Source organism: Haliaeetus albicilla, chromosome 6, assembly GCF_947461875.1.
Source record: "Haliaeetus albicilla chromosome 6, bHalAlb1.1, whole genome shotgun sequence".
NCBI classification, from domain to species: domain Eukaryota; kingdom Metazoa; phylum Chordata; class Aves; order Accipitriformes; family Accipitridae; genus Haliaeetus; species Haliaeetus albicilla.
In genome coordinates this window covers 44,106,086-44,128,031 of record NC_091488.1, presented here as the reverse complement: position 1 = coordinate 44,128,031, position 21,946 = coordinate 44,106,086, and the positions used below count along the sequence as shown (strand labels likewise).

The 21,946-nt window shown below is 45.4% G+C and overlaps 1 protein-coding gene across 2 annotated transcripts; it reads right to left on the bottom strand.

The window, feature by feature from the left end:
- Positions 1-2,086: 2,086 nt before the first annotated feature.
- Positions 2,087-21,294, bottom strand: MAB21L3 (mab-21 like 3). Of its 2 annotated transcripts, none has more exons than XM_069785836.1 (8): positions 21,180-21,294; positions 20,610-20,793; positions 17,210-17,350; positions 15,032-15,103; positions 12,502-12,793; positions 9,449-9,630; positions 8,467-8,661; positions 2,087-5,648 (listed from the first exon to the last, which is right to left on the bottom strand). In XM_069785836.1, exons 2-8 carry the CDS (start codon positions 20,655-20,657, stop codon positions 5,415-5,417), a joined length of 1,164 nt encoding a protein of 387 aa, XP_069641937.1. In that variant the 5' UTR covers positions 20,658-20,793; positions 21,180-21,294; the 3' UTR covers positions 2,087-5,414. The 2 variants fall into 2 exon arrangements, with proteins under 2 accessions (XP_069641937.1, XP_069641938.1); XM_069785837.1 differs by lacking the exon at positions 21,180-21,294 and adding an exon at positions 20,954-21,069.
- Between the last annotated feature and the right edge of the window lie 652 nt (positions 21,295-21,946).

Sequence of the window (21,946 nt, the reverse complement as noted above, 5' to 3'; positions counted from 1 at the left end):
CCCAGAACCCTGCCTGCACTTTGCTTGCCGGTGCTCTTCCCAAATCAAGCCTGTTGGGAATTACCGCCAGCCCATCTTTTGCTGCAGAAAGCAATAAATCCATATTCTGGCTCTTGGAGTGGTTCCTGGAGTTTAGAGTCTTTTTAGCAGAGTCTTGCTATTTATTAAAAAGCTCTCCCATGGTCTCTTTCCTTCTCGCCTTTTTGGCAATAGAATTTAGCATTAAATTAATCCAGTTCATTTGTGTCAGTTCAATGGTAACTAACAAGATGCTGATTTTAAGCGCAAGTGAGATCCCGGATCCCTGCGCGTGTTTCGGAGAGACATTGCCCTCTAGTGACTTAAAGGCAGACAATGTACAAGGACTAAAACATCACGAATTTTGTAAGGTTTTCTATGGGAACAGAGCAACACACTTCAAATCGAAGTTTCTGATAGATGGAGCAATAACGCCTGCGGTGAGGGCTGAGAATGTCCCATAGCTGTAAGGAGACCCTGAGCACCCACCATGAGCCATCTCAGCATCCCTCATCCCACTCAAGGCTCCAGCCCGTGGAACGACAGTGAGGATCATTCCACGCCTCTCCTGCCCACCCAGCAGCTAGCGAAAAGCTACCTTGAACAAGCTGCCTTTCAAATACCTTGAAAAATACAGTTAGCACTCAGCCTGAGTGCCGGCGCCTTGTGCAAAGGCCACGGTGGTCAAGACCTCAGCCGTGAGTCAGCCGAAATTTCTCTCAGAGCTGCTGTTTCATACCTCCTGAACGCAGGATTTTGGTAAACACTCATTGCACCCCACGTCTTGTCACAAATATGCATTTGAATTTCTCCCTCTTTTGCTTGTGCGAATGCTTTGGGAATGTCTGTTGTTCTTGAGTGCTGTGCTTCATATGCATTGTTTTAAAGACAATAATTCAGCTGAGGAGAGCAAGCAAAACCGAGAGGTAAGCAAAAAGTCACAGCCAACCATAAAGAAATTATGAAAGTCAAGAATTCCCCTTCCTTCCTTGATAGAGCAAATACTCATGAAAGCAATTAAAAAGAGAGGGAGGATGAATGGTCATTCCTTCCAGACATTCTGAACAAAGATAGAGCATTTGATTAAATTTAATGTGCTTCAAGAAAGTCTGTATTTGTCAAGATGCTCAATTTTTTTTTACAGAAAAATTAAAAATACAAAACATAAAACTTATTCTGTGGGCAAAACACAGTGTGATATCCTTTGCTGGAGGAAAACCTTGGGACAAGGGCATAATTTTGCAATCAGGCTGGATGTGTAAGTGCAAAGCTATTTGCAGAAAGTTTACTGTGCTGAGAAATGCAACAAGTATATTTGGCAAGGTTTTTTATCAGACACCTCCTGCACAACTCTCCCACCACCGCAAAAAAACTGCCTCACAACCACCCCACCACCACCCCCAACCAGACCTGCACTAGATAATACAAGATAGTATGTAGTATTCCGCCCACCTATCTCTGAGGTGGAATAAATTCTTTTATTCAACCACTTCAATGAACACGTAAGATTCTTCCTTCAAAGCCTTTTCCCTCACTGTTTGCTAGCGGCCAGCTGTGTCATGTCTTGCTGCCCTGGAGAAAAAGCTGGGGATGATTCCTGTGCCTTTGTGGTCAATAGCAACATGCCTTCCAGGGCAGAGCTTTAGTTTTATTATGGTCACAATGATATTTCCCGCGGCAGCATACGCTAGCTGATGCATTTGCCTGTGTATCAACAAGAAAAGAGAGGAAAAAAAATGTCAGAGTTGGCTCAAAGCAGGGGTCCATCATTCTGTGCTCACTTACTGGCTTTGCTGATTCATTCCTGGCTGTGAGAGTTTGCGCCCTGGCAGAGCAGCGGTACCTTCCACCTCATGGTTCCGCAGCACACTGTGTATGCCCACGATTTCACTTCGCAGCGAGCAGGCTGTGAACCGCAGCGACTGAGGACTCTGATAGGCAGCTGCAGCCAAGTTAAGATATCACCACTGAAATGCTTTTCCCCCTGGCTACAAAGGGAGATAAATTCTTCAACAGCCACAACTAAATCCCAAAAGAATCGTGCATCAGAGCAGTAAAATATCAAACTTGGGATTAAGAGCCCTGAACACTTCTCGCTGTCCTTTCGAACTGCTTTTGCCCTCCTCCAACTTCAGAAGCTAGCCCTTCAACCACGAGACAAAACCAAGACAGAACAGGAGACATTACTTCATTGTCACAGCTGGCGGACTCTGCTCGGCAGATTGGCATTTCTTTGCTCTTTACTGAAACAGCTCTGCTCATGGGAAACAGGAAAGCCACGCTTTAACGGGGGGTTGTCATCACGAAACTGCCATTTCTGCCCCATTTAGAAACCAGCCCGGAGAACAAAGGCTTAGCAAGAGAAGTTACCTGTTCAAAATGGTTCCACGCAACGCGGTTACCCACGTGGAAAGGCAACTTGAAGGGTATTTCCAGGTCCTGAGCAAAGAGGGCACCGGGTTCGTGGTAGGGTCAGGTCTGCAGGAGGCCACTACAAGAATGACCACACAGTTGGGATCCTGCCTGACCCATATTCTTCTCTGCCAAAGAATTAACTGTAGAAGAAAGCCTCCTCCTTGGGTGAAGGACAAGGAAGCAGATAGAACAGAATAGACTCTTTCAGTTGGGAGGGACCTACAATGATCATCTAATCCAACTGCCTGACCACTTCAGGACTGACCAAAAGTCAAAGCATGTTGTTAAGAGCATTGTCCAAATGCCTCCCAAACACTGACAGGCCCGGGGCATCGACCACCTCTCTAGGAAGCCTGTTCCAGTGTCTGACCACCCTCTCGGTACAGAAATGCTTCCTGATGTCCAGTCCAAACCTCCCCCGGCGCAGCTTTGAACCATTCCCACGAGTCCTACCCGTGGATCCCAGGGAGAAGAGCTCGGCACCTCCCTCTCCACTCCCCCTCCCCGGGAAGCTGTAGGGAGCCGTGAGGTCACCCCTCAGCCTCCTCTCCTCCAAACTCGACAAGCCCAGAGTCCTCAGCTGCTCCTCAGAGGACATGCCTTCCAGCCCTCTCACCAGCTTTGTTGCCCTCCTCTGGATGCATTCAAGGACCTTCACGTCCTTCTTAAACTGCGCGGCCCAGAACGGCACACAGCCCTCAAGGTGAGGCTGCACCAACGCCGCATACAGCGGGATCATCCCCTCTGGAGCGGCTGGTCAGGCTGTGGTTGATGCCCCCCGGGGTGCAGGCTGCCCTTTTGGCTCCCAGGGCACACGCTGCTGGCTCGCATTGAGCCTGCTGTCGACCAGCCCCCCCCAGATCCCTTTCTGCAGAGCTGCTCTCCAGCCACTCCTCTCCCAATTTACACTTGTGCCCGGCGTTACACCGTCCCAGGTGCAGAATCCGGCTTTTGGACTTGTTAAATTTTATTCCATTAATGATAGCCCAATGCTCCAATCTATCTAGATCTCTCTGCGAGGCCTCTTGTCCCTCCAGAGAGTCAACAGCATCTCCCAGTTTGGTATCATCAGCAAACTTGCTAATGGTGCATTCAACTCCTGCATCCAGATCGGTGATAAACAGTTTGAAGAGAACTGGCCCTAGAATTGAACCCTGAGGAACACTGCTGGTGACAGGTCACCAGCCAGACGTAGCCCCATTCCCTACAACCCCTTGAGCTCTGCCCTTCAGTCCGTTCTTCACCCAGCACACCGTCAACCTGCTCATCCCACAGCTGGACAGCTTGTCCAGAAGGATGCTGTGAGGGACAGTATCAAAAGCCTTACTAAAATCCAGAAAAAACTAACATCCACCGCCTTCCCTTCATCCGTTAGGCGGGTGACCCTAACACAGAAGGATATCAAATGAGTTAAACAGGACTTTCCCTTTGTGAACCCACGCTGACTGTGCCTGATGATTGCGTTGTTCTTTAAATGCCTTTCGATAGTACCCAGTATAATCTTCTCCATAATTTCTCCAGGAATTGAGGTTAGACTAACAGGTCTGTAGCTCCCTGGGCTCTTCCCTCACATCCTTCTTGTAAATTGGAATAACACTGGCGAGCTTCCAGTCAGCAGGGACCTCCCCAGACTCCCAAGACCTTTGGTAGATGATCGATGCCTTGCCATAACATCCCCTAGCTCCTTCAGTGCTCTGGGATAAATCCCATCTCTCCCCATGGACTTCTGAACATACTCCGGCATACAAAATCAAGCCAGAAAGCAGAGGCTGTGCTGAAGATGCGTGGTTAGACCACAATTTGACACAAGGGGGAGATGCTCTGCCACGGATGGTCATCTTGCAGGCCATGCACTGCAGCAGCTCCCTGGAATATGGGCTGCAAATCCTCTCTCTGCCACCTCCCTTGGCAAAGGAGATACTTATTTACATTCCTGTGCAGGTGTGAGGGAAAAAAAAAAAAAGCCCACTTTGGTTTAGTTTCAGTGATTTAATAACATTAAAACCGACATTCTTTATACTCATTCTAGAACTCTGTTCTTTTAAAACACTAAAACCGATTTTCTTTTTGAACATCCATAATATTAAAAGGACTGGGGGTTTTGGAGCTAACAGCTTTTGAAAAATATTCTCCTTCTGTATACCACCCCAAAAATATGTGGGTGCTAACAACTAGGGAAAGACCTGCTCCGCCTCCAGCCTGCTGGATGGAGCCAGGGGTGGGAGCGAACTCGGCTCTGGCAAAGCCCCCTGGTCGTATGGCACTAACACAACTGGCAAAGGCAAACACACAAAAAACATATTTGAAGCAACTGGAAGAAAAATGGAAGTGGAGGAGAATAAAACGAGGAGGAGGCAAAACCCACCGTTCCTCCTCTTGCTTCCCTTGAGCTATTCAACACGAGCAGCATGGTTATCTTCGTACTGGAGCGGGATCCCATTTAATTGGAGAGAGAGGCATCAAAGTGCCTCTGAGAAAGCTTCCAGCTTCAGTACACTTCAGAAATGTTCCTCTGCTCTCCTGCAGAGCTGGCCTGTGAGGTAAGCAGGGAATTAAACCCGCCGTCCTTTGTGAGAAAGGGGGAAGCGGTAACAATAGATGCGCTAGGTTACACAGCGGGGAGGCAGCCGAGCGAGACTTCTTTGCACCATCTTTCTGCTTAGGTGCCACAAGACCGGAGACGGAGAACGAGGCAGTTGCCTCCTCTGACTGACACAGAAAGTTGGGTTTCACTGGCTGTAGCTTCCAGGAAGGCTGTCACTGTTGAAAGCAAATTAGATCAGCTGGGCATCAAGCGATACCTCCCATCAGTTTTCACCGCCCACTGCTGCCAGCTTGACGCTTCTCTTTCACGCTGCATGTGCCAACTGTCTTACAAAGCCAGCTGCAACATCTACTGGAAGGACACGAAGAACAACCACAGGCGGGGAGAGGAGGCGGGGGATCAGCTCGGGTTTGGGGTGAGTAGACCTTTTCCTGCCTCAGTCCAGGCAGAAGACGGGGTCCTCCAAGAAGACCGCGAGCTTGCTGGCCACCAGGTCCAGGTCACTGGTGTTGGCATATTTGAGCAGATTGGTGTTCTTGACAAAGTAATGCTTGAGGAAGTGCTGGCTTACACACTTGTGCAGCTTCTGTACCAGCCTCAGAAAGGCTTCGGGGAAGCAGCGCCAATCCTTGGTGCGTGGGTATTTTTCACACGTCCAGAATAGCACTGTCTGCAAGAAGCAGATGGGAGAGGAGAGGTGTTAGAGGTTCTGTTGAGGGCTCACACAGCTTACTAAGGCAGTTTTAGTGCTGGTAAGTGGCTGACAGCTTTGGAAATCAGAAAGACTCGCACTGCTATCTCCCCGTGTTAACGTTTCTGCGACGGAGGGATCGCAACTAAAGCCTCCTGCGGGGATCAGGCAGAGCAACTCTGACGTGCCTGGTTACGATCTCTCCTTCCCTATTGACTGGGCCGGGAGCCCAAGAAAAATGGTCTTGCTAAAATAACCTTAGCCTGTTTTCCATCCTCCAGCAGGAGCCTCTGTAGAAATGCCAGGCACTTTAGGGTGTAGAAAATGGCCTATTATACAAGTGTAGAAGCCGGTAGGTGCTAAGAGAAGAATAACCAGACTAACGTAATTATTTGTTAGCTTCAGCTGTATTTGTGCTGAAGATGCACACAGACCTGCATCCCAGACTGAGATTCCAAGCAACTATTGCAGGTGCAGGGCATGCTTTTCGGTCAAGTGCAGCCTGTTTTTTTCCGATATGTAATACAGCAAGTGCTATGTTCTATTCCCCCATGTTTATTTTATGTAATGTAACATTTGAGAAATCTATAGTTAAAATAACAAAATGCATATGATTATTGCTCTTACAGTATTACTTTTACACGCCCATGTTGCATTTTCCAGACTTGCTTATGACTGAGAAGAATTTTCTCAAGGTACTTACACTTACTGTACCAAAAAAAAGTCATACTGACTGCCTTGGTCAACCTGAAATCAGTTTTTAAAGTACAAAGTCACCCATCTTGGGTTCAATAATTCTGCTAAGTTCCTTACTGGCCTCTGAATCCCAATTTTATTTTGCAGATTCAGCGGCCCAAAAGAGACCCACAGACGCTGTGAGATGTGGCCAAACTGCAGCCTTTGACTCCTCTGTTCCTTCAGAGGTAGAATTTCATCAAAATAAGCCACACTTTTCTGGATTGCCTGGTTTGTTTTTTTCCTGCAGTAGGCCTTGCAATAGTTGTATTGCTGACAAATTTCTTCTCAGGCAGCTTTTCAAATGTGAACAATTTTTTGTTCACAGCTGCAATAACCACAAAGACCTTTTTTTAAACGTTGCTGGGGAACAAAAGCCATAGTGAGGAATTCAAGCTGTAACTCTGCGAGAGCTACTCCTTGGAGGCTTGCAGAGCAGTTAGTTACCTTTCCTCACACTAAAACTACTTCAGCAAGATCCATGAGCAGCAAATGCAACGAAGTTTCTGGAGGCAAGGAAAATAGTGCTGCTCTTCCCTCAGGTGATCTATCCCCAGCATTTATAACTCCCAGCTGTCTACCGGAGGCATAGAGTTGGCTTTCAAAATGTACCTGGGTCTTTTTGGACTTCCCGATCTTGAACTTCATTCCTACGGAGGTATGCATAATGAGTGTGCTTACTCAGTCCTCTAAGGCTTTCCCAACTTCTGGGGGAAGGATTTCCTCTGTCATAGAGGATCTTTTTCATATGGAGTCTTGTTTAATCATAACTGTTGGATACCTCTGACAGGGGAAACCTGATAATGTGAAGAAACCTCATACTAAGCCTCTGCTCAACTGCTGGTTTATCCACTGACTGTTTCTCTCTCCCCCCCTTTTTTTTTTTAATGTAAGTAATGTTGAAGCATTCCTTCTGTCTGGTAAACTAATCCTCTCTTGCAGTAAAAGCCTGAAGTACAGTTACAGTAAAGAACGGAAGAGCTTCTAAAGAGCTTTTTATTTTGATCAAGAGTCTGTGCAACAGCACTTCCTGCACCTCCTTCTCCTTCAGCCACAGAAAGAGATCGTTACTAATGGTTAAATGGTTTTTCACTTTCTCCTACCTAAAACAGTTTTCCTACCAGCTTGTTTTTACAGGCACTGAGAATTTTTGCATTCTGCTAAGCTATAAACAGCCTCGTCAACTCTTTTTTGACTCCATCATGACTTAGATGAGTCCCATGACTATAATGGCATTTGATAGTCGCAACCTTTTCTTTAGGGGAAATCTTGGCATTGCATCTGGTTTTGGACACCAAAAGATCAGTAACTACTGTGGAAGCCTAGTGGCTTGAGGCTTCAAGGGAGGAGAACAGCCTCTCCCTGGCAGCTCCAGGAGGATGGAGGCCCAGAAAACAGGATTGCTCTACTGTCTGATAAATGGTGCTGCCTGTGGTCCACCAGTGTCTGCAGCTGTCAGATGTGGGGACACGGTCATAGCAGAGCCTTCTGTCTCTTCTTCACAAACGTTGTTTGAAGCCATCTTGAACCCTGAAGTACGTGCAGGGAGGATGCTACCACCCCTTTATCTCTTTCTTCCTTTCCCACCCCAGGTGAGACACCACCAGAACTGTAGTTTGCACCTCGTTCATGAAATAATGCTCACCTAAGAGAATTTTGCTTGGTGGATATCCACAAAGACAAATGCAGAATTTTCCTCCAGACAGATAGATGGATACGGATGGCTGGGATAGTCAAGAAGCAGGAGGCAACCATGCTATTAAAGACAATATTACAATGCCTATGTGAAGTCAAACAGAGCAGGGGCCTCAACTCTTAACGTTATTTTTGTTGCTGCAATCACAATGTTCCTACAGGCTTTAGTTTCTTATTGAAGTTTGGCATATATATTTACTGAACTTCTTGCCACTGTAAAGCAATGAAACAGTACTGCAGTTTTGACAGTTACCTTAGAAGTTACATAGATGCTACAGTGATTTAAGCCACGATATTTTGACATTACTGGACGGAAGCCACTGCAACAGATACTGAAACCGTATCTTGGTATCATGGTGATGCCTACCTGAAGGTGATAAGCTGTGATGACAGGTTTATTTCCAGCACACCAGACATCTTCCTTCATCTGCCTCATGACCCTGAAGCACTTCATGCGACAACCACCATCTTCATCAAGTCCTTCCATGAGTATATGCTCAGCGCGGGAGAAACACAGCTGCCAGTGATAATTGGAGCGGGCCAAAAGGTCGAAACCAAGCGACTGTGGACAAAAGGGGAAGTGTGACACCAGATCAGAGGCAAAATTCTCTGAGCAGTGCAGAGAGATGTTACAAAAAGGATGTGTGACGTCTCTCAAACTGTATTCTGAACAGGGTTAGCAGAGGCAGCAAACATGAGTCATGCTCCCATCCTAATTCTTAGTCAAACAAACACATAATTTGTTTTGTTTCCTTGTGTGCTGATAGCAGTTACTGCCAGGAGACCCAGCTCCAGAGCCATCAGGTACAGTACCAGCTGTGCTACTACAGCAGAGGTGCAGCTCTGCAGGCACTTTGCCATGGGGCAGCAGGTCGTGCATGGGAGAGGAGCGGGACTGGGAGGCGGAATGGGACCTGCACGAACATAGCAACTGGGTTGAGCTGGAGTGCCAGAATCCAGCCATGAGCATTGTAGGAGAAGGTGGGACTAGGCCAGAGGGAAAACTGCAAGATAGCAGCCCATTTGCAGAAGGCTTACAGGAGGCAGAGCAGAACAGCAAGAACGATGCCTGTCAGCACTGAGCTACACAGGCAGAGCTGTGTGTGAGAGACTCATGCAATAAACAGTTAACTCAGTTTTTCTTCCATAGAATTCACCACTGTAAGGAGGAAAAAAAAATCCCAATAAAATTTGACAGAATACTTTGAAATGTCGCTCCTCTAGAGAATACGCCTTCCAACTGTACTGTTGCCTGCATCACCATGCAGTCCTCCATTTGGGAAACCACTGTCAAACACCTGTGAGGTAAATTCCAGCACAGACTTAATAGTGCTTTTCACACTGCTCACCTTGATGCACTGCACTTTTTCCTGGGAAGGCCAACGCTTAAGGCAACGAGGCCACCGGGCTTTCTCGGGCCAGCAAGTTGGAATCTCCACAGCAGGGACCAGCTCCACCTCGACCTGGGATTCTGATGTCTCCACCGCCACCCGGACCACTGAGCTGAAGCTCTCCAGCACTGTCACTTTACCTGTGAAGGAACAAGCAAAGATAATAAAGATGAAAATGTCCTTTTCCGCAAGCCAAGCAAGAGCCTGTCTAGGGTCTTGCAGTTCTATTGGTCTGTCTTAACACTTTCTCTTCAATGCCATAAGCAGAATACAAGAGAAAGACTTATCATCTAAATCTACCCTGGAGAATGAGAACAGGAAGAAGATGAAGGAACAACTAAGGTCTCAATTTTATGCTCAATTACCATGCTTTTTTTTTTCCTTTGTGGGTCCTGTTAAATCCTAGCACCAGCTGCTTAAAAATACAGATAGATAACTGGTGCAACCTAACATTTCTAATGGTACAGTATAAGGAGATCACTGCAGATTAGAGGGGACCAGATGAATGCTTCATATCTAAAGATATCCTTATTCCTTCAGAGAACCCGTAATCAGACCAAATGACTTACCCTTGCCAGTCATTCAGAATGTTTTGTGGGGCATCTCTAAGTTTGGTTTCCAGAGATGCACTTGCACAGAAGACAATGCAAGAATTTAGGACCTGTTCTGCAGAGCAGTCATACAAAAAGGGCTAACTGCTTGCCTCACGGGGGCTGCCGAGTCTCAAAAAGTTACTTCCATGGTGATTTGGAGGAAAGAAGTTTCCTCAGTGAAAGAAGAGTAGCTCATCTCCAGGAACAACGTGCTCTAAGAGAGCAGAAAGGAATGAAAGCTGCAACTAATGGACTTAGTGAGAGGTTTCCTGGTGGTCCAGCTGCATTCATGGAAGAAGTTTCTGTCCCCAGCTCTCCCTGTCACTCTGGCAGGATGACTGTTCCTTCAGCTTTGCCATCTGAGCCAATTGCATGATCATGCTCTAACCCACTGAAGTAAAAGACGGAGCAGATTACCATAAGCAGTTTAAATAGCAGCGTGTTAACCCACCTCATTTTGATTGGCACGGGCTAGGGTGCAATTCCACAAGGAGCCCGCACAACAGACTTGTAGGGACAGTGATGAACACTTGGGATGGCAACCTCTTCTGCCCTCACAGAGGAAATACCTGCCTACTCCCAATGGCAATTTAGCATCTCCTCCAGAAAGCACAGGGTTGAATTACCTCGCAAATAGTGGAGTCCATCTCAACCAGAACTTTATAACCCTCAGTAAAATCTGCATGTTGTTTCCCTGCTGAGCCAAACCAGGAACTGCACTGCTCCCAAGCCCTCAGCAGGGATACCCAGCAGCTGAAAAGCATTAGAGCAACCACTGTGTCAGCATGCAAATATGTTCACAGCATTTCCCAAAGCATTGCAATTGGCCTACCTATTTTTCCAAAAGCATTGCAATTGGCCTACCTATTTTTCCACTAATGAGAAGCAAGACACCTCAAAAACTAGTTTTGCTGGAGCTCAAAGAGTTAAAAAACAGGGAAGCAATGAATTCAGGGAATTTTTTCTGTAGCTTTAGCTGTACTGTGGGATGAAGGAAGTTCATTCTTCACGGAAACAAACAAAAATGGTAATTACTCCTCCTGACTTCATCTTAGCTCATCTCCTCCCAGCTGGCCTTACAAAAAAGGCATCAGAATCATCAGCCCAAACATCACTCCCTGGGTCCCATGGAAGTACCTCTCCTGGCTCAACAACTTGATGTACTGCTACTAGACAACATGGCAGGTTTTCACTTCAACACAATGATTTTCACATAAGTAAAGTCTCAGGTGCAAGCCCATTCCACCTGATCTTTTCTGTGAGCCGCAACGGTGAAATTTCAACCTTCCAACCCTTCATCTTTCAACCTGTAATCATTTCTATGATAACAAGTATTTCCTGGAAGAATGCAATGATCTAGCTGTGCTTAACTTTAACATGTTTTCTGCTGTGACTAAAATTCAGAGTGCAATCAGATGAGTGGAAATGGCTCCTATTTCTCTGGAATACAGAAGACCCATATTGGGCTGCTGATGAGTAAAGTCATCCTGGAAACATGCTATGAGAAGAGGCACCACAGTCCGGATTTGATCATGTCACAGTACCTTAATGTGAAAAGATGGGCACAGACTATTTAGCTTGGACCAAGCCAAGTGTTCATTAGCTGAAGTCTATAACACTCCTCTAGGATGCTAAGAATTAAGCATGAGGATCACTGTTCAGCCAGCATCTTGCTACAGATGTTGTAGCTATAAAGGCATGTTACATGCACCACTGATTGCGTTATGTCAGTGATCAGCACTTCTAGTATGACTAGCCACAGGAAATAAACAGGCGGTTTGGATTGCTCACAGAGGGATCAGCACCGTTACTGAAAGCAAATTTCCTGAGTCCAGTTCTGCTGAACAGCACTGGAGTAACCTGGACGCTGGGGAAAGAGCATTTGTCCAACAGACTTTGCTTAAGTAGAAGTCCTTCTACTTAGTTCCCACCACCCCATGCTGGAAAGCTATGGGTAGCTGAGGTTTCCTCAGGGTATTACTTGCCCTATACACATCTTCAAGCACTTTCTCCTCCAACTTATGCACTTTCCCTGTATCCAATTTTCCTTGATAGTCTAGATATATTGCAGGTGCTATAGTAGAAAAAGATTTTTCCCAAACAAATTCCTAAATGTTCTGAAAATCTGGGTTGCATCTTGGTTGAACTGTGAGGGTGATGTTGCTGCAGATCCTACCCAAATTCCTAAGAAAGCAGCAACACCTTGGGTATGAAGAGCCCAAGAACTACTTAATTCTATCTTCAGTGCGGGTCTACGTCATCACTGCAATGGGCTAAAGGCTCCCTGATTTTGGAGGGGTTTGTTGTTTTTTAACTTCTGACCACGTGAGTCAAACAAACAGTTTGTGTGTGTGATGGTTCCCTCTCTCAGCTGCAGAAGACAGACAGTCCCGTTATACCTGTCCCCACTCAACTCACTGGAGAGGTTACAGGAGATAATCGACTTCTCCACCAGCTCCCGGAAGACGAGAAGCACTTTGGCTGGAACCAGATCACCTTCGATGTTCACATCCGTTTCATGCCACTGCTGAAGGCTTTTTGAGAACTGCTCCACCTCTAGCCACTGATGCAATTCCTCGGGGTCCCGTACGGAGGAGAGGAGCTTGGCTCCGTGCACGGTGTAATAACGCCAGTGCCGGACCTGGCATTCCCTGTACCCGGCCAGGCCACGCAGAGGGACTGTGATGAGGAACTGGCTGGGTGCTAAGACCTAGGAGAGTGCAGAGAGATTGAGAGAGGAGACAAAGGCAGATCCACGAGCCTGAAGTAAGGAAAAGAGGGTTAAGGAAGTAATAGGTAAAACAGGGGGCTTTGGAGAGAAGGAAAAGCCGTGGCACGGCAGGAGCAATTGAATACAGCCGGGACCTGTTCTATGCCTGTCCAAGGGTTACTTTGGAGGCACGCAGACTAAAAGAAAATTGTCTTAGGAGGTGTCTGATGTGACAGCCATGGCCCATAGAAGACAAAAGCGCACTGACTGATTTGCCATGACACCTGCTACGGTTGCCCCCATTCCTTGTTATGTCTAGCCTGCAATTGCATGAGATGTAATAACTAACAGCTTCCAAGGAGCAGGAAAGCATCAGAGAGCATGTTTTGAGATCCAGCAAAGGGAAATAAAATAGTGCAAGTTATGACCTCAGAATAGTTACTAGAGATAAGCCTAGAGCTCAATAGTAGTAATAACTATGGCAAAAAGTGCACTTTTCTGACCTCTTTCAAAGTCCACTACAGACTTTAGTAAAATAAGGCTACGGCCCATTCATTTTACAAGCGTTTCACTCCGCATGACTGTCCTTTAAGAGACAGAGACGTGAGGCAAGTGACATGCCTGAGCCTACCACAGGCAGTGGCATTCTCAGAAATAAACCTAGGTCTTGGCCAGCCATACTGTAGGAAACAGCCTCTCCTGCTGAGCAGAAGCCAGAAACAGTGTAAGGATGGAAACAGTAACTGATGGATAACAAACCCACCAGCAGGCTTGTTTGCAAGACAATAATTGGCCTCACTTTGGGAATGACCATTTTCCAACAAAACCAGCGCTGAACCAGTATTTGTGAAGAGTGAATGAGGTGACACAAATGCCATGAAACCTCCTACTGGCCCAAGGCATAGCCAGACATCTCCAAACACTGGTTTGGAAGCATTTGGCAATCGCGGGTCCAGGTATTCAGACAGGGCATTCAAACTCCTTCAGACTTACCATGTTGACTCAGAGGCTTGCTACCAAGCCTAATTTACATTGGCATTAATAAGGTGAAGCTGCTGCACAAGCAGGACGTGAAGTGGCGGTTGTTGCTGCAAGGTGGTTACCTCGAGGTGAACGAAACACCCTTGTCACTCTCCTGTAATAATCCAAAATATTCTGGTGGCCTGCCCAGTAGCTCAGCTCATTTAAAATATTGCTGCAGACGTGCCAGGGTCCTGAGGGCACTAACAGGCTTTGATGGTCCTCAGCAGCCTTTCTGGAGCTTCTACTCACACTTTCTGCCCGTGGGTCTGGGACCCCCATTTCAGCTCAGTGCCGGTCTCCAGCCGTGTGACAGCCGGTTTTCTCTGCTCCCTGGCAAGCGAATTTGAAATACGAAAGATGGCCAGCCAGAAGCACAGAAATGGCAAAGGAAACACCAGAAAGCCCTTCTTTTGTCAGATATAAACCACCTAAAGGCAGGAGGATACTGGAAGGATGACACTGCAGACCAAGCTGACCTGCACAAGTTAGGTTTGGTGAGGCTGAGAAACCCTGTGAGCAGCTCGGGAACGAAGCTCTAGGCTCCATAAGGAAAAAATACAACGGCTGTCATGCAGTTACTGCTCATCTCACTGCCTCGGCCACATTGGCAGATAAACAACCATTTCTTCCCGTACCAAGATGCTGACTTGTAGGCACTGGCACCCAATGGATTTTAAATGGAAGAGCTGCAGGTGTTAGGTGAGTGCCTTCACATACAAGTCACAACGCTCCTCTACCTGGGGCTTACCAGGAACCACCCAAAATCACAAGGCTGGGGACGGCACTGCAAAGCTGGGCAGCTGGTGTCCTAAACAAACCCCAGTCCAACACCTATGGTCTTTCACACGATGGTCTTACGCGCCATATCCAGACCACGGGCCCCAACGAGTCACAGGCTTGGACAAGAGCCTCAAATTCTGGGGTGTGCAACTTATGGCCAATTCTGCTACATTAAAAACCTGCCTGCAGTATGCTGGGCCAATTAAATACAGCCTTATTCTTGCGATCCTGGCCAGGATATCCCAGGGAGACAGAAGCATTAGGTTAGAAATAAAATATTTACGCTTTCAGCAAAAAAAGCAAGTTTCTTGCAGGGAGGATGAAATAGTCATGGGAGGATCGGTGAGGGGGATAGAGTTGTCTGAAGAAGAGGGTGGGCGAGGAGGAAGGAGGCATACGGACTGGCAGGCACCAGGTGGCAGGGGGGCTTTGTACCTGGATGGATGGGTGGAATGGGCGCTTCCCCCGAAGCATAGCGGACCACTTGGCCAGTAAAGCTGGCTGATCCTGAGAGAAGCAGAAAGGAAAACGAGAAGTACACAGAACAGAAAGAAAGCATGTGCCAGGTCATTCATTCACAGAGCAAAGCTGCAAGCTTCCTTTGAGCCTATTTGTTGAAGGATCCCCCCCTCCCCCCAGATTACAGAGTTAAACACTTGGCAATGCCATTGGGCAGTGCTGTACTAATAATTAGTCTGGATGCTAACCTGCTCATTACGCCTTACTGAAGCCTCCACCGCTTTTGCATCAGCCCTGCGCAGTTTACAGCTGCAAAAAGGGTGGGCCACAACTAAAACAAACACTTAAACGTTTTAAAAAGAAAATATTCTATTTTGTCCATCTGAATTTTATTTCAAGTTTTTTTAGTAGAGATTTTGACTTTTTGTCCCCTGGGTTACAGAAAAACATGGAATATCTAGAGACTTTTCTTAGGTATTCCCCACTCAGCCCTGCATATTTAAAAGGAGACTTGTAGCTTCTCAACAAATCTAGACCCCCTCACCGTGTTAAATTAATTCCTTTTAACCAAAAGCTGAAAGTTCTGAAAAGTCACTCTAAATTTAATTGACAGAAAAAAGACATTGCAAAATTAAACACAGAAGAGTTAATACATTGGCTTTCCCTTGACACAAGTTTCCTCTAGGTTGAGTTATGTCGGCAATGATATTAAAGATTCTATTTTTTGGAAGCAGAAGAGCCCAAGCCAAAAAAAAAAAAATTATTAACCCATTCCTTGCTGACTCATACCTACAGGACAAAGTTAGCCAGGCCCTCCCAGTGTGACTTCCACAGACTTATAGCACTGGGTTCAGTCAAGTATGACTAACAAATCTGCCACTTTTTAAGAAAACACATTCTGAGGATTTCTTTTCAGCAGAAGTTGTTCAGATCAGCCTACCGTAATACCAAATTACTGCTCAGAATAGATCACCTTGGTGTTGTTCTGCTTTATATTCCAGAACACCAATTCTACCCTGACCCTGCTCCTGTCAGACCTCATTAGCCAAGCAGGTTTGTTCCAGTACGAGAGGCGGATGGCAGACCATGGCACTAAGGAACATGTACACCAGGATGTGGCACTGTTTTACATCACTGTGGTCATTCCTATTGGCAAGACCACAAGCCCTGGGGTACGTGAAATTCCAAAAAAGTTCTAAATCTGAATGTGTTTGTCCCCAGAGCAATAGACACATTTCAGACTGGATAACTATATTCTGCCTCCACCTCCATAACCTTCCAGCAGCTTGATACACAGAGTTCTTCCCTTTCAATCCTAGACAGCTGCAAAAGTTGCCTCCTGCTTTTACATGTTTGCTTTTGTAACTGGCTGCATTTCAGTATAAGGGTTGACATAGCTAGAGTATGTAAACAAGTTCAGATGAAAAAGATCATTTTCATTCGAAGTTGCCACTGCTATGATCGTTTCTTATACCCTTACTCTAGTTATTCTTGTATTAAGTAGTCATAGGAAATAACCATTCTTCTCCTGTTACAGCTGGGACAGGACATTATCATTTTGGTATTTGATGGTCTAAAATGGGGAGGCATTTAACTTCTCCCACTAATAAGCATATACCTTCCCAGTAAAAAAGAAGTTCCAATCCATGACCAAGAAAAAACATATTTTTCTGAAGAAGCTTTCTAATGTTCATAGCAGAAGAAGGATTTTTGATTTTTTTTTTTTCTTTTTTTAGTGAGGTGACAGGTTTTCCACCTGTGAAAAATATGAGTCATAGCTCATGAAAGCATGAGCATTTTTGTCTTCTTATGTTACTGCTGTACAAGTTTTTTCTTTCTGTCTCCCAAAGAGCTTTGGCTTCTGCTTGCAGATTGACAGCTCTGGCAGTAAACGCTGTTTGTAAAAGCAGCAGCTGTAAAAAGAGGCTCTGCCTGATTTACCCAGCCCTCTCTGATGCTCCTCTAGTTGTAAGATGTCCATGAGTATGTCCCTATGACCCAGTCAGTCACTAGAATTTCCTCAGTGAAGTGTCAACACATTGTCTGTGGCATTTTGGGTGAAGTATCTGTCCGTACAAACACTTGCGCAATGGAGAAATCACTTACTGATTGCCTACAAGCTGCCAGAGAGTATATTAGAGCTCTTGTTCATACCTTAATATTCTCATTGTGAATGCCAGAGTTGGAGATAGCCTGGAATCGTGTGGCCTTAGAGCTGATTTCTGTGGTCAGCTGCTGGATGATTTTCTGCACCTCCTCCACTGCTTTGGAAACCAGAGAATGTCGCTGTTCTACCTGTCAGTTCCAAGAAAGACACTTCATATTAGAGGTAAGTGCAGTCTCTGCCTCTGGTGGAAAACAGAATCAACCTAAAACACCCGGAAACATTTGTGCCTGTGTTGCACCGGGAATAAAATTTATCGTTCCCTCTGTGTTACAACCAACTTACCATGAGACAGAGCTGGTAAACACCAAAAGTCAGGTTGGATGGGGCTTTGAGCAACCTGACCTAAGGAGAGATGTCACTGCCCACAGCAGGGAGGTTGCACTAGATGATCTTTAAAGGTCCCTTTCAACCTAAACCATTCTGTGATTCTATTCTAAAACTCCTGTGTCCTGCTTGCTTAGCATCTTCTTCAGCACCTAAATAACACTCTTCTCCCTTTTAGAAAATACCACTGACAAGGACTTCATGAAAAGTCCTTTCGGACACCCTTATGTCACATGTTGACCTGTCAGACAACACACTCAAATGTGTTGAAACGTGTCCCCAGGCCCTGGGAGGTGACAAAAAAGATTCACTTCTTCACAACAACAGACCATACAATTGGACTAAAAAGGACTAGTGCTTGTCTAAGACCAATTAACCAATGAATAGCAATTGACTAACACTGAGCTTGAAGATGAGCAGAGTTTGAATATCTTCCCCACCAGCCAACAAAGTTAACAGTATTTTTACTAAGCCTGAATAGTTTTTGGAAGTGGGAAATACATCAGACTGTAGTATCATATTATTCCCTTTGCTGGGCTCTCATCTACCCTTAACATCCTGATTCTTTGCTATGCTAACAACACATAGTCCCTTATGTTTATATAATACCCTTTAATTTCCCTAGTAATTCGCCCTCCTCCTCCTCATTCCAATTCATCCTTGCCCTCCGAGACCAGTTTTAGCTAGCTTACATGTACCTTTTTTTTTTTTAAGAAAATTTACACTGGAAAATTTTAGTCCATGTTAATTTTCACCTCATCTCAGCTTTCATTTACAGCACTTCTCCACCTACAGCTATAGCTATTTCCTCCACCATATTTTTGCTCATCCAGAAGAAATCCTTAGAGCAGTCCAATAAGCTTGACTTGCTCAGCAAGATACCTAATGGTTTCTCAAACAAGCAAAAGGTATGAGCGGTAGAGAAAGTTGCCCACTTCTAAGAGCTTTTAGACACAAAAAGCAGACTTTTTCTGTTGAAAGCATACAATCACTGTGGGTCAGCTCAAACGGAGATCTAAGAGTGCCTCTGTACGCATTGCTCACGCTATGTTCTCTCTAAGGGCCACCTGCTAGAAACACTTTCTGCCAGCTCCAGTATCCTGGGAGAATCCATCCAACCCAGCCTGGCCTTATTTAATTGTGCCTTCATCACCTACTGGCTAGACTACAGCAGTTGTCATGAAATCTTTAAGAGAGTATAGACTCTCAAAAAACCTGTTAAGGAAGGTACCACTAAACACCTCTTTCTGCATGTACTCCTCATCGCTGGGGCAGGGATAAAAGAACAAAGGGCATGTGACAGACGGTCCTAACTGTTGGTAACCATAATTAGCTCCCTAATCATGCTATTGGAAAATATAACCTTCCTACAGAAGGGAAGGCATAAAAATCAGAAGACAGAACATGAGTGAGTGAATGCAGCTTCTGAAGAGCCAAGGCATTTATCTAAGATGTCTTTAGCACCAGCACAGACATGTTGGGAGAAGACGCAGAATAAGCTCTTTGTTGGATAGCCGCTTCTACTACCTACTGGCATCCCCCTTACCAGGTCTTAACTTTGGAAATCATGCCAAAACAAATGCACAAACCCAGAACAACAAGGGCAGTTAAGGTTTTATTATGGAGGAAAAAAGCAGGACTGGGATTTGCTGGGGATTGCTAAGAACATTCATGTTTGTTCTTATTTAGCCAGTCATATCAACTCCATATGCACTTGAGTTTTTCCTTTGCTGAGCGGCTTAAGGAAGAAATCTTTGGTATCATAGAGATTCATTGCACCAGGTGGTTGACTTATTTTCAAAAACAAGCAGCATTTGACAAGCAGCACTGGGGCTGCCTGAAGGTTAGGCAGCCTCACTTGGACAGGAGGCTCAGGAGTAGGAAGAAACTAGGAATCCATCAGAGCTGGAGGGCTGCTAGAAAACAGACTTTCTGTAGAACCTAAAATATTGGCAACTATGAGCCTCGCTTAACTGCACTCCGCTTCTGTTCCCTGTACTTATGGCTGTCATATGAGCATCTTCCTGTGCATGGCTTCCCTCTGTTCCCTCCTTTGTAGCTCTGCTTTATAAACCTTCAGAGAAGTGTTCGCTATTATAGCTTACTGAACAGATTCTCATGGAATGATTTTCCGGTGCACAACACTGCATGGCTGAAAACGAAAAGTTCTCAAAGAAATATACCTACTTGTCACCAAAACATTTCCATAGAGAAAACAAACCTTTTTTACCAGCCCCTTCATGGTACCAGAATATTTCTTCCTTCACAGAACAGAAAGCTTTACAGTTTTCCATTTTGAAATGATTTTTCACTTTGGTGTCTTGCATTTTGTTGGGGAAAGCAGACTATAAAACAGGACCTACCTAAGTACTGTGATGAAACACGTCAGCTTTAAAAAATGTTATGGCTCACTTAGAGTTGCTTTTATTAAACAGTGTTGTTTCATTGATGATTTTATTCTGTTTTACTTCATTTCATAATGGGGAAAAAAAATGGAGTGCTGGAACATCTCATAAAATAGAAAACGTGGTTCCAGCCCGCATGTGCTAATAAGGGATGTTATTTTAATCATGCTATATAGAGAAGTATCCTTAGCTGAGGTGACAGACTGATGGGCGAATTCTAACAATATGTGTCTGTCTCCTCTCTCTCTCTAGTTCCTACAAGCGTCTTTCTTAAAGGCAACCCCTGGCATGGTTTCAGTCTTGTTTCTGTCAAGCCAAGACCACTGGACAGGGAGAGGGGAAGGACCTTTCCATAGATTAAATGCTGGCAATTACAGCTAGTCTCATATCGGGAATTCCAGATCCGGAGAAAAAATTCAGGACATCTGAAGGAGAAGAAGACAAGCACCTTGGAAAATTAGGCTACCAGCTCAGATCCCTGATAACATTCTGCAACAGAAACCTAGAAATCTCATTAGAAATACAGTTCTCATGAAACTTCACCCAGTCTTGTCTCAGAAATGAAGACAGCAGGCAAGCAACTAACTGTCAAGTTTGGCACCCTTCAGAATCAACACCTAGTGTGGGAGACAGAAAATCTGGACAGATAAAGCCTTACCTTGCTCTGGATGTAGATTTCTACATCTTCATCTGTGAATGGTTTCATGGCAAGATGGTCTTCGCTGCTCTCTAAAGTGTGAATTCACTCTTCACTCGTTCACCTGCCTCTGGAAGTAGAGGGATACTCAGAGCAAGCTGCTCAGAGCCTTCTTGCCCTGTGAAGCTCAGGTCACCTAATTCCTCTGTGGATAAAGAAGAGGAGAGAGAAGCAAGGAAAAGTGCCTATTTTTTTTTAGATTTTTTTTCTTCTGGTCTGAGTTACAATGGTGATATCCAGCTGCTTTGGAAAACTAGCTCCAATTACTGTTTTCTAAGTTCAATCATTATTATTCATCTTATTACTTGTAAATGATGGGTCTTGCATGCAGGCACACACAAAAATATCCCAGCTACTGCTCTGTCTCAGGGCAGATCTGGAAGCGCCCTTCAGATTGCACTGCAGATTCAGTATGCTCGTGCACAGCATTATTATTCTGTGTGCCACAAGTACTTTCCTGCCTCACTAGCCCTTCACTAAACCATTTGTTAAACACCCTCAGCTATCCCTTGTTGACTTCAATCCACCCACTTTCTGTCTGAAACTGCATGGGTATTTTTACACTCAGATCATTCATTTGGGTTGCAGTCTGCAGCCTCTGCTCCCCTCTCCTCCCCTCTCCTTATATCTCCTCTCTCTCCGGCTGTATTGACAGTAAATATCCTGCAGCCTGTCCCCTCCTGTAGTTTGCTTTGCCTTCTTTACAGTAAACAGACAGAAAGCTGTCTCTCGTTTTCTGCCAGCAGCTCAGCTAACAACCCCATATGGATAATTCAGAGGGAAAAACAATTGATCAGGCCTCATTGATCCAGCGAGGGTGGTGGCTTTTAGAAAAAAAGGGTACATCGGCACATGGAAGGGAGTGACAGAGTACAGAAATGAGATCCCATGCTGCTAAGTGTCCCTTATTAAGGAAGGCACACTCCACTTGAGTAAAATCATTATTTCCCCCTGGAAGCTGAACTTTGACATCCCTTGACTGATTTATTACTTCTACAGCAGCTGGCAAAAGGCAGCACTTGGGTAGGCACTGGGTGCTACCTCAGGGCAGGCACTGATGTTGCTAGTTATCCTTCACGATGTTCCTTATTAACAATCAAATACTAAGTACATTAGTGGAGTACCAATACCTGCAGGACATCTGATTCCCCAGAATCTACAAATCAAACCTTTCTCTGTGCCTCCCAGGCTCTCTGTGCCTGTGTCTTTTTGCTGAGGGACTTGAGGACTCCTTCACAAAGACACGTAGGCATTTATTTCCCAAACCAGCTTCCATGGGAGTTGGGCACTGAAAAAGA

Bases quoted from the DNA above. Each gene is read 5' to 3' on its own strand.
- MAB21L3 (XM_069785836.1), bottom strand. From the start codon at position 20,657: ATGAAACCATTCACAGATGAAGATGTAGAAATCTACATCCAGAGCAAG. The intron at 15,104-17,209 runs GTATGAACAAGA...TGCTTCTCTCAG, and splicing joins TTCACAATGAGAATATTAAG to GATCAGCCAGCTTTACTGGC. The intron at 12,794-15,031 runs GTACAAAGCCCC...GCACTCTCCTAG, and splicing joins CATTCCACCCATCCATCCAG to GTCTTAGCACCCAGCCAGTT.